Source organism: Manihot esculenta, chromosome 12 (assembly GCF_001659605.2).
Source record: "Manihot esculenta cultivar AM560-2 chromosome 12, M.esculenta_v8, whole genome shotgun sequence".
Taxonomy (NCBI): Eukaryota; Viridiplantae; Streptophyta; class Magnoliopsida; order Malpighiales; family Euphorbiaceae; genus Manihot; species Manihot esculenta.
In genome coordinates, this window is record NC_035172.2 from 20,377,584 (window position 1) to 20,392,482 (window position 14,899).

Here is a 14,899-nt window from a genome sequence, read left to right on the forward strand (position 1 = left end):
GAAAAAGCTCACCCGTTCGGACATGGGGACCCCTTTATAGGTGGCTGGCCAGGCCACTTTCGGGGGCCTAACGTGCCTCCGCATGCATGCCATGTTCGGCGGCCGAACCTGGACTTCCCTCACTTATGCCTTCGGGGGCCTAAAGCACTCCCGAAGCGCATGCATGTTCGGCGGCCGAACCCGAGTTTTCCTCCAATGCTATTTTCATGCAAAAACTCATTTTCTTTCTTGCTTAAAAACATAAATTACATTAAAACATTTTATAAAAACATGGTTTTACCCTTCTAGAAGTCTCCGACACCCGAGATTCCACCGGACGGTAGGAATTCCGATACCGGAATCTAGCCGGGTATTACAATGAGGTTGGAGCCTTACCATGAGTAAGGCCCTAGAGGCCACAGACCGAGAGTCCTTACTTACAGGCACTAGCACCCGAGAAGAAGCAGGGACAGCAGTCCGACCTACCATAGTGGGAGTGACCATATGGAAAACTTCACGGTTCGCATCTGCAACTGATCAACTTGACCTTATCCATTGGCATAGTGGAAGCTGAAAAAACAAAAACAACATGAGTCAAGGCCAAGCACAATTAAAAGAAAAACACAACTATAAAAGAAAAAAAAGGGGGGGGGGAGAAAAAGACAGGAAAACAGTCATTAACGAGTACCGGCTTCCTGGCAGTCCCGAAGACTAGACATGAACGTGCACTTCTTGACATCATACTTCCTTTGAACAGAGGTCAGTTGAAGAAGGCAGATCTGGTCCACCAGGGGCAGCTGAGGAAGGTCGTTACAGCCTTGGAGAACCTCCCTCCAGGAGAGATCAACATCCCAGTCGATCCGAAAGCCTTCCTTCAACTCTACCACCACGAAGGCCTTAGCCTGGCCTTTTATTGAGTCTTTGTACCCCATGAAGATAGACAACCCTCCCTGAGGAGCAAAATAGTAAAACCCGTGATTTGCCTGGACTAAACAAAAGAAGGTGAAAAATAGAGTGACAGAAGGGACAAGACCCCAAGACAAACCAATTGACTCGAAAGAACACATGAAGAGGATGAAATTCGGAGATAACATATGAGGGGTCACTCCGAAGTGACGAAAGACCTCGATAAAGAAGGGGGAGAAAGGAAAGGTTAACCCAAAGTCGCATTGCTTGACATAGAAAATCAAACTGTGACCTTGTTGGGGGTCTATCAAACCCATCGACGGAGGAACAAGAAGAACAATCCTCTCATTGTAAAGAGGAATCCTACAGATGGAGGTGTCTATGTATTCCACGGAGAAAAAGTTGGAAAGAGTGGAAGGGGTGACCGTGGACCTCAGACCTACAATATTGGGGATTCCAATGGTGGCCATAAGGAAAATGGAGACGTACCTCAGGAAAATTTTGCAGAGAGGAGGAAAGACAAATTAGAGGAAGCAGAGCAAGAAGAAGAGTCTGAAGCAGAGCAAGAAGAAGAGTCTAGAGCAAAACTGAAAGCATGAATTTGAAATGGGTAAAGACATAGAAGAGACGTTTTAAAGGGAGCCTCCATAGGCTCGCACGATCATAATTGAGGTTTTGGAATTTACCTTTTCATTAATCATAGGATAACTAATAAGCAGGTAAAGAGGTAAAGGGGCACTTGATGAGTGCAGGGCTATTGGCACTCGGGCCGCAGTCGAGCCCTTGCATAAGAACCGGGCCCAAGACCTTTCAGAGCCCACTATGCAAGCTGACCCATTAGCACACAACCCAGTCTATGGTTGAAGCAGGTCGGGCTGACCGGGGCCCAGACTCATCCGAGAGGAACCCAGTTCATCTGAAGTGATGAGGAGCAGGAGAGCAAGCCCAACTACGCCACGACCCTATCAACACGAGCGCCAGAAGTGAATTAAATGGCTGCCCGACGAGGGTGGGCAAGCAGGTACGCCCATACGTATGGTTCTGTGTGATAGCAACAAGTGGCATTGTAGCAAGATGGCGGTTATGCATCACTAGAGGACCAGAAAAAAGGCAATAAAAGAAGGAGGCATGAACCATTCCAGCCAAGCATACTCATACACACCTAAACGCTACCTTTTTTGGATTTCAGATCATCAATGAACTAATCTGCAAATAAATGAAGCTGTGATCCTTAGGAATGCATTATCATGTTATCATATTTAAATCTGATTGGTCTTCCTTTATCTTTAAGTATAGAAAACAAGTGAGATCTTGAGTTCAAATCTCTCGCCTATTAAGATATTTGCTTTTATGGTGAGAAAAGAGGAGGTTACCTTCCATTGGGTAACTCATCAATTGTGTTCGGCTTTTATACTTTTTTGTATTAAAAAAAAAAAAAACTGAGCAATAATTGATAATATTATTAAAAGATGTTCTAAGTTACTACATTTCCATGCTTTATTCTTTTCTCATTCTGCTTCCATGCTTTATTCTATTCTCATTCTGCATCAACAAGCCAGCGGAAGTTACCACAATAAGCAAGTTTTTGAATTCACAGGTATTTCCTTGCAATTTCCAGGAGGCAAGAGCAAAGCTCCTGTGATTTGGAAAACATGACCATGTGATCAGAATCAGCAATAATCTTAACCTCATCAGTTGGATTGTTTTGGATCATCCACCTCTGAACATCCTCGTTTATTATCTTATCTTGGCCACACACAACGTAAATTCGAGTAACAGATCCATATTTATCTTTTGTGAGCATTAGATTTTGTGAACCATCATCATGCAGAGGGAAAGGTCTCATCGTCAATGTAGCCAGAATCAGATCCTGCTTATTGATCCAGGAAAAGATAAAGCTATCCAATTATAGGAGAAAAAAAAAATCTAAATAATAATTATCATTATAACAAATATTAGAATAAGTAAAAAAGAAATTACCTGCTATATTAACTAATATGAGTAGCAATGTAAATAATTATTACTAATTATATATAAAAAAAATATATCAATAATAAAAATTATAAATATTAATAAAAAAATGTTTACCAATAATATTTATAATTATTAATATAATAACTATGAGTATAATTTTATAGTAAAAACATATAATAATCATATGTATCTGATATCAATTTATAATTACAAACTTTACACTTTTTGCAGTAAAAATTTTTCCATCATTTGAGCATTTATTGTAGTAATTATTGTAGCAATACCTCAGATGGGGAGAGCTGGTACAGCCTGGTTGACAAGATGTCAGGTCCAAACAACATGGAGGTTGGAGGGTTGTTTTGTCCGTTAGCAAAAGTAAATTGTGTGTCCATGAATGAATCCAGTTGTCTATCAACCTGTAAATTTTTCAAAAGTAGATGTCAAAAATAAAAGGCAGACAGTAGTAGAAGCACAAGTGCACAAATGATACTATTGGGTATGGATGTTTGTACAAATATTAGACAATCTCCATAGTTATTGCATCAAAATTGTCAGTTTGCCTTGCATAATTGCAGTTATTTACGGTTAGTATTAATAATGAAAATGCTACAATCACATTCTTTTATATATTTATACTTATTATATAATTACATATTTGAGTTTTACTTATTGGCAATTAAAATTCTTTTTTAATAAATTTACTTGAATCTGCCTATTGAATTAATTCAATCATATACCATTGACTCATATTATTAAACTTGACCCTTATCAAATTAATCTATATTGTCTATAACCCCACAATTTGATGTTTTTTATTCTATTTTAATTTAGGCATATAAATTACAAGATTTAGTTTTTTATTTACTTGTGGCCGATTAAGATAGAAAATAATAATTAAATTAACATGACAGTGATGGCCGACACATGCAATGTTCATTGGATGAATCGACATTGCAATTCTCTGTCAACAAATGTGAAAGAAAATTTTTCTTTTCTCTTTTCTTGTGAACTTTCTTGCTTTATTTACTCAACTCAAGTCTTTCCCATATCTGTTGATGATTTCAAGCATGATAACTTAAAAAATCATCTTAATTTTCAACAAAATACTACTGACAAAAGAAAACAAGAAATTATTCAGTGATTTTAGAGTAGCTAAATGGTATGAATGATGTGATATTTTTAATTAATAAAATTAAAATTTTTATTTATATGAGTTTATTAAAAGAGAATAACTATCAATCTATTAAATTATTTTAATTTTATAACATAACATAAATGGTCGGAAGTATTATTCTATCGTGTCCCATAATACTTTTCATATATTGTATAATTTTTCAAAGAAAACTGGTTTATGTCACTGCTGCAATTTAAGGTTTAAACAACAGTATTTATACGGTAGTGAAATTGTTGCCAAATATTATGAAGATAATAATTTAATAACGGTTTAAAATTACTAAAAGAAATTATTTTTTTATATAATATATTTAATAAAATTATAATTTTAATAACACTTAGTAAGTTTTAAATTATTCATATTCATTTGGAGTTACAATTAAAATACTAATATAATAATTTATCGTTCTTATTTTGAACATATTTTTATAATAGTGTGTATCGCTATATGAGAGAAAAGGTTATATTTAAAATATATAAAATAATAATTTAATGTACATTGTTAAATGAGATATTTATAATTTAATTTTTAAATATTGTTATTATTAATAAGTTAGTCTTTATATTTTTAAAAATTTATTAAAACGTTCTTATTTTTTTTTATATTAATAAAATAATATTTTTATCTATTTCAGTCATTAAAAATATAGCTATAGACCAAATTACCTTTTTCTTCTTCTTTTTCATCTTCTTCATCGATTCTTTTTCCTTTTCTTTTTCTTTTTTGATTCTTCTTTTTCTTCTTTTTCTTTAATTTTTTTTTTTATTCTTCTTCTTTAAAAAACAGGGAGGCGGTGATTTTTTATAATCATCTTCTTCTTCTTCTCCTTTTCTTTTTCTTCTTCTTTTTTTTTTTTCTCATTGATCATTCTCATCTTCTTCTTCTTTTTCTTAGAAGGAAGATAAAGAGGAGAGATTATTTCGTTAATGAAAAAAAAATAATAAAAATATTTTAATAGATATAAAAAAAGATAAGATCGTTTTAATAAATTTTTAAAAATATAGACACTGATTTATTAATAATAGTAATATTCAAGATCTAAATAAAGAATTTTATTTGAAAGTAAAATTAGATTTTAAAATTTTTTTTCACATTTTGTATTTATTTTTAATAAAAAAAATTAAAAATATTATTTCGTTGATGAAAAAAAAAAATAATAATAATAATAATAATAACTTCTTAAATCTGTTTCTTAGTAGTGTGTGCAGAGTGTGCGAGAGAAAGAGCGAATGGTACCTCTTCTCGAATAGAGTTGTAACTGAAGTCAGGGCCTGGCATAAAAGCTGTAGCAAAGACTGCTGCAGAAATTTTCTCAGGAAACCTTTCCATCGCAGCAGATATACTGAGCCCACCCATGCTGTGACCTACTAAAATCACCCTCTCTTCTGGTGGCAGAGACTTCATGAATTCCATCAACGGCTCATAATAGTCCGAGAATGAATGAAGATCAGTTAACTGCTTTGGGTGAACTCCTGAAGCAGCCAAGTCCAAAGCTGTAACTTTGTGATTGGCTGATTTTAGCAGAGTCGCCACCTTATACCAACTCCATGCTCCATGGCAGGCTCCATGGACTAACACGAAGTGCCTTTGTCTGTCCTCCATGTTCTATCACCACAGCTTCGATTTCTCCTGTTAATTAAGGTTGGTTTCGACCCACAGGTTTGTGTAAGACGATGTTATTCATAAATGTCCAAAACCTGTCACATTACACAAATTCAAGGCCAGCTGTAGTGGCCCTACAGTCGATGATCCCCAGTTCCACGTGGCATTTCTTCAAGCAATGTTTGAGCAGCCAAATATGAAAAATAAACGGAGGATATGACAAAGTATCACATAATATGATGAATTTTTTCTTTTAATTTGTCAAGTCACTTGTTTTTTTTAATGATGCAAAATTAATTGTACGAAAACTTTAGTGGATTAAAGGAGAGAGGTCTAATTAAGAGCTAAACGGTTCAAAATTCTTAAGTCTATAATCGAAACTCTCTAAATTATCGAAAATCACTTAACACCATCATTTTTACTACGTGCACAGATCCAAGCAAAAAAAAAGAACGACGCATGCCTAAGAAAGAATCGGCAAAAAGAAATGCAATAGACATACAGGTAGAAGTTCAATAGAAAAAGAATAAGTATTTTTTTAATTACTTTTCATCTGATTTAATTAAAAGTGAATTAATTTTATTAAAATGAAAAAAATTTATTTTCAATAAATCAATATTATAAATATTAAATTTTGAAACAGAAAAATATATATTAATTTTGACATAATTTAAAGACATAAAAGTCATTTACTTTTGATAAAATCATGTCTATTAAGAAAATAGAGTTTGAATTTAAATAGAATAGAAATTTTAAATAAAATCAACATTCCTTTTTTTAGCCAATCAAAATGTAAAATTATTTAATTTAACGCGCATTTTTTCAAGTAGTCCATCATTAATTTCCCTCCTACGTCCAGATTAAACTATACGCAATACAAATTGAACACGGAAGGAAATTAAATACATTGTTCCATATGACGTATCATTTTCTTCTATCTTTGATTAGAAGAGACAATAGCCGCCCATATCTACAAAGGACAAGTTTGGTCCTTCTTGCAATGACCATACAATTTGGTATTCTCACCACAATTTCTCCATATATACGTATTATTATCAAAACACAAATGGAGAATGGGAAGAAATCTCAATTTCGCCCCTGAAATATGGGTCAATTGAAATTTTTAAATTACGATCAAATTTGTTATCTTTTTTCTAAAACTAATAATTTTTCAATTTTTAATAATAATTTTATATTTAATATTATAACTTTCTATAATTAAAAAATAATAATCAATAATTTAAGAGAAAATAATTGACTGGTTTACAAATCAAATCCGAATAAAATTTGATTCAGTTCATGGTGTTACAATTAGAGTTCGAGAGTTCATAATGGAATATTAACAGAAAATTACTATCAAGTTTTTTCGGAATTTTTAAATAATTTATTAGTTTATCATTATTTTAAAATTATTTAATTAAAATATTTTTATATTTTATAAAATTAAACTGATTTTTTAAATTAAATAATATGTATTATTAAAATTATAGGGAATAAATAATATAAATAATTTAAGATAGCTTAATATTTTTTCAAAAAGACTAAAGAGTTGAATCTTATAATAAAATTTAAAAACATTTTAATTGATTGATCTTTAAATAAAAATAAATTAATTAATTTTTAAAAAAATTTAGAAACTTGATAATAATTTTTTCATAATCAAAATCTCCTAATGAATCTCGAAATAAATTCAACCACAAAATCCAAATTTCACCGTCAATTAGCAAATCGCATATGTTCAGCTTTATAATTAACAAAATTTCAAACCAAAAGTTAAAATCCCATTAAAAAATCTCATAAGAAATCTAAGCATGCAACCAAATTTCAACATGCCATCATATAATCAAATCACAAACACAAATAGAAGAAAACAATAATGGACCACAACAATTGAAAACTAACATCCAAGGATAGATCAACACACAATAAAAGCAAAAGCAGCAACGACAGGAAAAGAGAAAACGTAGCGACGGCAAGAGCAAGCAGCAAAGGAGGAGCACAAACACGCAAGAAGTAAGACTAGAGCAACCCATGAACTCACAGTAGCAATGTTAGGAGAACTCTAATCTTTCAATGAAAGAAAAAATAAAAACCGATTAATATATGGCAGATGGTGTTGGAAAAATACCGCCTTAAAGTAATAAATAAATATTACAAAAAGTAAATAAATGTTATAATAATTTTAACGTACTTAGTTTTAGTTTTAGGTTAGATTCACGGTCCAATTCCAAATAATTTTTCCACAATTAGAAAAGGTAAATTACATTTTAATTTTGAGTTTAGCATAATTGACGGATCAATTTTTTTATTTTTAAAATCAAACACTTAAATCTTTAAATTTTAAATTTAATTTTATAGTCGTTGAAAATTTTATGATCATTAAAAATTTTATAATCGTTGAAAATTTTATGATCATTAAATATTTTATTTATGAGATTTAAATATAATATTTTTTTTAATCAAATTTAAATATAATATTAAATCTAACCGTTATGATTTTATTATATTATTTCAAGATTTTTATAACCATATATAACGGTCAGTTTTTCTACTATAAATAGCCTCCATCTTTATAAAGATAAAAACTCCCATTTTTTCTATTTTATTCTTTCTTTCCTCTGTATTTTCTGCTGAGTTATAAATTAGAGATAAATTCTTGTTGTCTTGATCGTGAAAATTAAATCCTAGAAAAATCTATTTAATCTTGGGGGATTACAAAATAAATCCTTAAGGACAGTGTTCAACACGACTCAGGTTTCATTATTTTACCCTATTTTTCTAACAATCTTAAGGATTTATCTGTACACAAATAGAACCAAATATTGTCACTGTCTTTACTTCTGCACTGCCTGCTGCTCCATACGCCAAATCTTTTCATGACATCTCGAAGATTGAAAATACAAACAGGAGGGAACTTAAAGCTGCAAAAAGTAAAGAGTTGGCTACAAGAGCAAACCTTGTACAAGGAAAAGTGCACAAATCAAATAACAGGTACGAAAATAAGAAACCTGATTACAAATCTAAGTTTAATAATCTTATCTTTAAAAAGAAAAGATATTGTCTTGTATGTGGTAAGCCGGGTCATGATGCACCCCAGTGCAGGAAAAGAGTGATAAATGACAATCCTCCTAAACCAAAAGTGAATTTAGTTGAAGGAGATGACATTATTGTTGCGGTCATTTCTCAAACTTTTCTTGTAGCTAATGTGCAAGAATAGGTAGTAGATTCTGGTGCTACTAGGCATATCTGTACAAACAGAAATGCGTTTTCCTCCTACTCTACAGTGGGGGAAGAAGAATAATATGTGTATTTGGGTGATTCTAGGACTGCAAGTATCCTTGGTAAAGGGAAAGTTCTTCTCAAACTCACATCTGGCAAGACATTTGCACTTAATGAGGTACTTCATGTACCTAATATAAGAGCTAATTTAATTTTTATAGCTCTATTGGGAAAAACTGGGATTAAGGTGTCTTTTGGGTCAGACAAAATTATACTAACTAAAATTAATAATTTTATTGGAAAATGTTGTTGTAATAAGGGACCCTTTGTTCTCAATATTTTTGCAATAACAAATGGAAATGTATCTTCTTGTGCTTTTCTTGCTTGATTCTTTTCATTTATGGTATGCTAGATTAGGACATGTTAGTGCTTCTTATATTAAAAAAAAATGCAATATCTTGATACAATATCTGGTACAGGTAATACATGTTTAAATAAATGTGAGATTTGTGTAGAATCTATGTCAACCAAAAAAAGAAAATCATGTTTAACTACGTATAGAGAATCTGAATTACTTTGTTTAATACACACAAACTTAGGGGATTTAAAACAAACTATGAATAGACGTGATAAAAAATATTATGTAACCTTTATTGATGGCTATTCTAGATATACTAAAATATATTTGCTTAGAAACAAAGATGAAGCATTTGATATATTTCAATTGTATAAAGCTGAAGTAGAAAATCAATTAAATAGGAAAATAAAAAGGATTAGATCAGATAAAGGTGGATAATATATCTTATTTAATGACTTTTGTGAAAAAGAAGAAATAATTCATGAATTTACTCCACTTTATTCACCTGAATCTCATGGAGTAGCGGAAAGGAACAAAATAGAACATTAAAAGAAATGATGAATGCTATATTAATAAGTTCTTCCTCACCTAATAACCTTTGGGGGAAGCTTTATTATCTACTTGTTATCTACAAAATAGGTTACCCTATAAGAAAACTGATAAAACACCCTATGAACTTTAGAAAAGTTATACACCTAACTTAAAATATTTAAAAGTGTGAGGGTGTCTTGCTAAAGTAATTCTTCCTGATCCTAAGAAATGAAAAATAGGTTCAAAAACTTATGATTGCATGTTTATAGGTCATGCTGAACATAGTGCTGCATATAGATTTCTTGTTTGAAAAGTGATGTGCTTGATTGTAACACTATAATTGAAACAAAAAATGCTGAGTTTTTTTTTTTGAACTTATTTTTCATTTAAAAGTTGAGAAAATTTCTCATGCACCTAAGGAAGATATTTATGAAAATCATTTTGAAAATAATAATGAAAATTTATGAAGAAGTAAAAGAAAAAAAAAGACTTCTTTTGGAAATGACTTTTACATTTATCTTGTTGAAAATGAACTTTTAAGTTTTTCTGAAGCTCCTTTTTGGAAAGAAATAATTAAAGCTGAAATTGATTCTATTACTCAAAATGGTACTTAGACTTTAGTAGACTTGCCTCCAGGAGCTAAACCTATTGGTTGTAAATGGATTTTCAAAAGAAAATATAACCCAAATGGGTCAATTGAAAAGTATAAAACAAGGTTAGTAGCAAAAGATTTTTTTTAAAAATAAAATATAGATTATTTTGAGCCCTTTGCTCCTATAACTAGAATTTCTTCTATTATAATATTAATTGCTTTAGCTTTCATACATAAATTTGTTATTTATCAAATGGATGTTAAAATAGCTTTTTTAAATGGAGACTTGGAAGAAGAAATTTATATGGTACAACCTAATGGTTGTATTATTTCTGGTCAAGAAAATAAAGTCTGCAAACTTTTTAGATTATTATATGGATTAAAACAAGCCCCCAAATAGTGGCATGAGAAATTTGATCAAGTTTTGTTGAATGATGGTTTTACCTCTGTTGAAGTTGATAAGTGTCTATATACAAAATGTATAAATGATGAATCTGTGATTATCTGTTTATATGTGGATGATATGCTTATTTTTTGTACAAATTATGATATAGTTTATAAATCAAAAACTTTTCTTGCCTCTAAATTTGATATGAAAGATATGGAAGAGGCAAATGTGATTTTAGGAGTTAGAATCATAAGAAAGAATGATAATCTAATGCTATCATAAGAGCATTATGTTGAGAAGCTTCTAAGGAAGTTTGGACATTTCAATGTCAAACTAGTGAGTACCACTTATGATCCTAATTATCAATTAAAAAAAAAATAGAAGTGACTCTATTGCTCAATCTGAATATGCACAGATCATTGGGAGTCTATTGCATTTAATGAATTTTTCACCAACACCATCTGTATCAATGCATTGTAATTTCCAACGGGCAATAGCCATTGCAAAGAATAAAACTTTCAATGGTAAGAATAGACATATTCGTCTGAGACATAATGTTATTAAGTAGTTGCTGAAAAATGGAACTATTTCCATTGATTATGTGAAGTCAGAAGTGAATTTGGCCGATCCTCTGACTAAACCGTTAGGGAGAAAACTAATAGATGAAACATCGAGAGAAATAGGACTTGAGCCAATTTGAAATTAACAGTGATGGAAACCCAACCTTTATGATTGGAGATCCCATGAAAAAGGTTATATGGGTAATAACAAGTCACTTATTAGTTCTGATAGCACTATTTATTGTTGTCCCTTCCTATGGTGTGAGAAGTGCTAGACTGCATTAATGAGAGGATGAGATGGAAGCTCTTAATGATATTCATATCCCTTATGGGTGGTGTATAAATTGCAGTATACACTTGATGATATCACCTATATAAGTATGAAGTGGGGCCTCTTCTATGAGATTGTGGCATAATCTCTAGAGCACTTATGAACTACCAGGCGCGCGCATGGCCTATTAGCGCAAAACAACGTTGACAACATGATCTGTCTAGACTGCATTAATGAGAGGATGAGATGAAAGCTCTTAATGATATTCATATCCCTTATGGGTGGTGTATAAATTGCAGTATACACTTGATGATATCACCTATATAAGTGTGAAGTGGGGCCTCTTCTATGAGATTGTGGCATAATATCTAGAGCACTTATGAACTACCAGGCACGCGCATGGCCTATTAGCTCAAAACAACGTTGACAACAAGATCTGTGGAGTGTTATGAGATTGATGGGATATTAGCATATAAAAAAGAGTTTTTGGTTCATAGAAACAAAAGTTTTACTAATTCCTCTGTATATTAAGTCTTATTAATCTAGGTCTGGTTCATAATCTAAAAGACACCATATTAGAAACATATACACTATATTTCTAAATTCAGCAATGAAAATTCTTTTGAAATTTGTGGAGGATTGTTGTAAAATTAGTTTAGATTTCAAAAGATTTTATACTCATTAAAGATTTTATGGTCGTTAAAGATTTTATGGTCATTAAGGATTTTATGATCGTTGAAGATTTATGGTCATTAAATATTTTATTTATAAGATTTAAATATAATATTAAATCTGACCTTTATGATTTTATTATATTATCTCAAGATTTTTATAACCATATATAACGGTCAGTTTTTCTACTATAAATACCCTCCATCTTTACAAAAATAAAAACTCCCATTTTTTCTATTTTATTATTTTCTGCTAGGTTATAAATTAGAGATAAATTCTTATTGTCATGATCCTGGAAATTAAATCCCAAAAGAACCTGTTTAATCCTGGGGGATTACAAAATAAATCCTTAAGGACAGTGTTCAACATGACTCAGGTTTCATTATTTTACCCTGTTTTTCTAAATAAATCAGCTTCTCATTGCTAGGAAAAATAATATCAAGGATGAAATATTTGACTGTTGCATCACGAAGATGACAAATCATCAATGGGAAACTTAAGTTAAAGGTGTGGAAGAGATCGGAGAAGAGGTGAGAATGTTCAAGATTAAATATAGAAAATCTCGTAGATTTCATTATATAACATGTAGTTTTTCATCGCAAGCAGAACTCAATAGGGACACAAAGATCAAGGCTTAAGAAATTGATTCTTTCATGAACCAAATGACTCCTAATAAGGCAATGGTTAACGAAAAACCATAATCTTCTGAGAGCCAGTCTTTAAAGAGAAGGATGAACTGTCATTTGTTAAGAACAAATCTTGGAGTCCTTTGTTTGGGACAATGTGAAGAAAATTAGGATATGAGTATTTGAAAGGGACAAACACACTACTACAAATATGGGTCTAAGGAACCGGTTGTAAATTGTTGCCTTATATTCTTTAACTATAATTATAGATCAATAGTAATGGTTTGAAGCTGCTGTACCTGTCTCCTTATAAGGCACCCATTTATTTTCTTTTTGACAACGAATAAAAAGCACACTAAAACTATAATTTTATTAACATAAAATAATTTTTTTACCAAGGCATATTATTATATATGATAAAAAAATGAATTTTTTTGTAACTATTGGAAAATCCTTAAATTTTCTAGAATCAAAATTAATAAACAACATATCTATTCACCTTATATCACATAACTCATATATAATTACGTATTTTATACAAACCATGCATATAATTTACAGTCTAAGGGTTATTGGAATTATAGTGTATTCCTCAGGAATCCATATATCTATATATCCTTACATTTCACGACTGATGCCCTTTTGTTTTACGTGAACACAGGAGGTCACTGGACGCATACAAAAGGTAGCTCGACATCCATAAGAAAATAGCCAACGGAAAAATAAATTGAGAACAAACTTTTTGATCTCCTGTAAAACTATTTTGATAATTGGTAGCCTTTTAGAAGGAGAGAGTAAAAAATTATACCTTTTACAGAGGGGAGAGAGAACTTTTTCTCTATTATTAACGATAGGAATTATGAGAGAGAGATTATTAATAAGCAGTTATGCCCACTACATGCAAAGGAGCAATTACATGGTCTTCTGCTATGTAACTGCTAAATGTTTGAATTTCAAATTTTTTTTCACTTTTTCCTTCTTTTTAATTTATATAAAATAAATTAAAATTGGACTATTATAAATAAGATACATAACCTTATTTCGGACTTTATTTTTTCGACTCTATTTTGGGTGTATAATTTCTTTTATCTCCTACTCACATATGATAGGGCATGATGACATGTATACTGCAATTTTTCATACTTAACAAATAGACTATGTGACCTGTGCATACTTCAAGAGCTCAAGTGTTATATGCCTGTTAGGGCAATATAATTGCTCGAATGGTGAAATTCAAAGTAGTTGTAGTATGCGATATCCTAGATCATTTATCAAATTAAATATCCATATAATCTCAATTATTTTCTTTTATATTTATAATTATATTTTATCCACATATAGGTATAATTGACTGGTCAATGAACATAAAACTAGTGTAATATTTCTATATGATCTTTCTTGCATCTCGATACTCTCAACCTTAATTCAATTTGCTTTTCTAGAAAAATCTTGTTAGGTCGCATCATTCATAATCATCTGATAATATCTTAAGATAGCAGATATTAAATTAAGTCTTAAGTAACATATCAGAGTCCTAAGGGTATTAGTAAAATTACTTATAATCTTTAGGACCTCACACATTAACAAGCAGAGATTAGCGCTTGTACTCCCATTATTGGTCACAAGTACATGTAGTATGAATCACATGATACGATATCTCTTTTCATTCATAATGGAGTGTATGTCTCTAACTAAGATACCGTACAAATGATAATTTGAGCATCCTTAATGTTCAAATTTAAGTTCTCTAAGCTACTCGTTTTTAAATAGAACTTCATCTGACTGTTAAGACAGTTAATGTGACTTATTCACATAAGATCAATATATTTTATTACAATGAACTACCATTATTATTTTCAATCTTTTTGAGATAACATATTGTATTATAAGTTTTTAAGCTTTCAATTTTATCCATAAGTAAAATAAAAATTATAATTGTTTTGTGTTTTATTATCTCACTAGATAATAAAACCAATACTGTTTTATTATCTCACTAGATAATAAAACCAATACCGTGTGAGGAAGCATTTGTTATTTGTCTAACGTA

The 14,899-nt window shown here is 30.8% G+C and overlaps 2 protein-coding genes across 2 annotated transcripts; both read right to left on the reverse strand.

The window, feature by feature from the left end:
- Positions 1–233: 233 nt before the first annotated feature.
- Positions 234–2,182, reverse strand: LOC110627364. Its single transcript, XM_021773646.2, has 2 exons — positions 668–2,182; positions 234–549 (listed from the first exon to the last, which is right to left on the reverse strand). Exons 1-2 carry the CDS (start codon positions 1,353–1,355, stop codon positions 494–496), a joined length of 744 nt encoding a protein of 247 aa, XP_021629338.1. The 5' UTR covers positions 1,356–2,182; the 3' UTR covers positions 234–493.
- Positions 2,183–2,325: 143 nt separating this feature from the next.
- LOC110627363 (methylesterase 3) lies at positions 2,326–5,687 on the reverse strand. The gene is made up of 3 exons (XM_021773645.2): positions 5,270–5,687; positions 3,144–3,275; positions 2,326–2,755 (listed from the first exon to the last, which is right to left on the reverse strand). The coding sequence occupies exons 1-3, from the start codon at positions 5,633–5,635 to the stop codon at positions 2,477–2,479; spliced, it is 777 nt and encodes a 258-aa protein (XP_021629337.1). The 5' UTR covers positions 5,636–5,687; the 3' UTR covers positions 2,326–2,476.
- Positions 5,688–14,899: the final 9,212 nt, after the last annotated feature.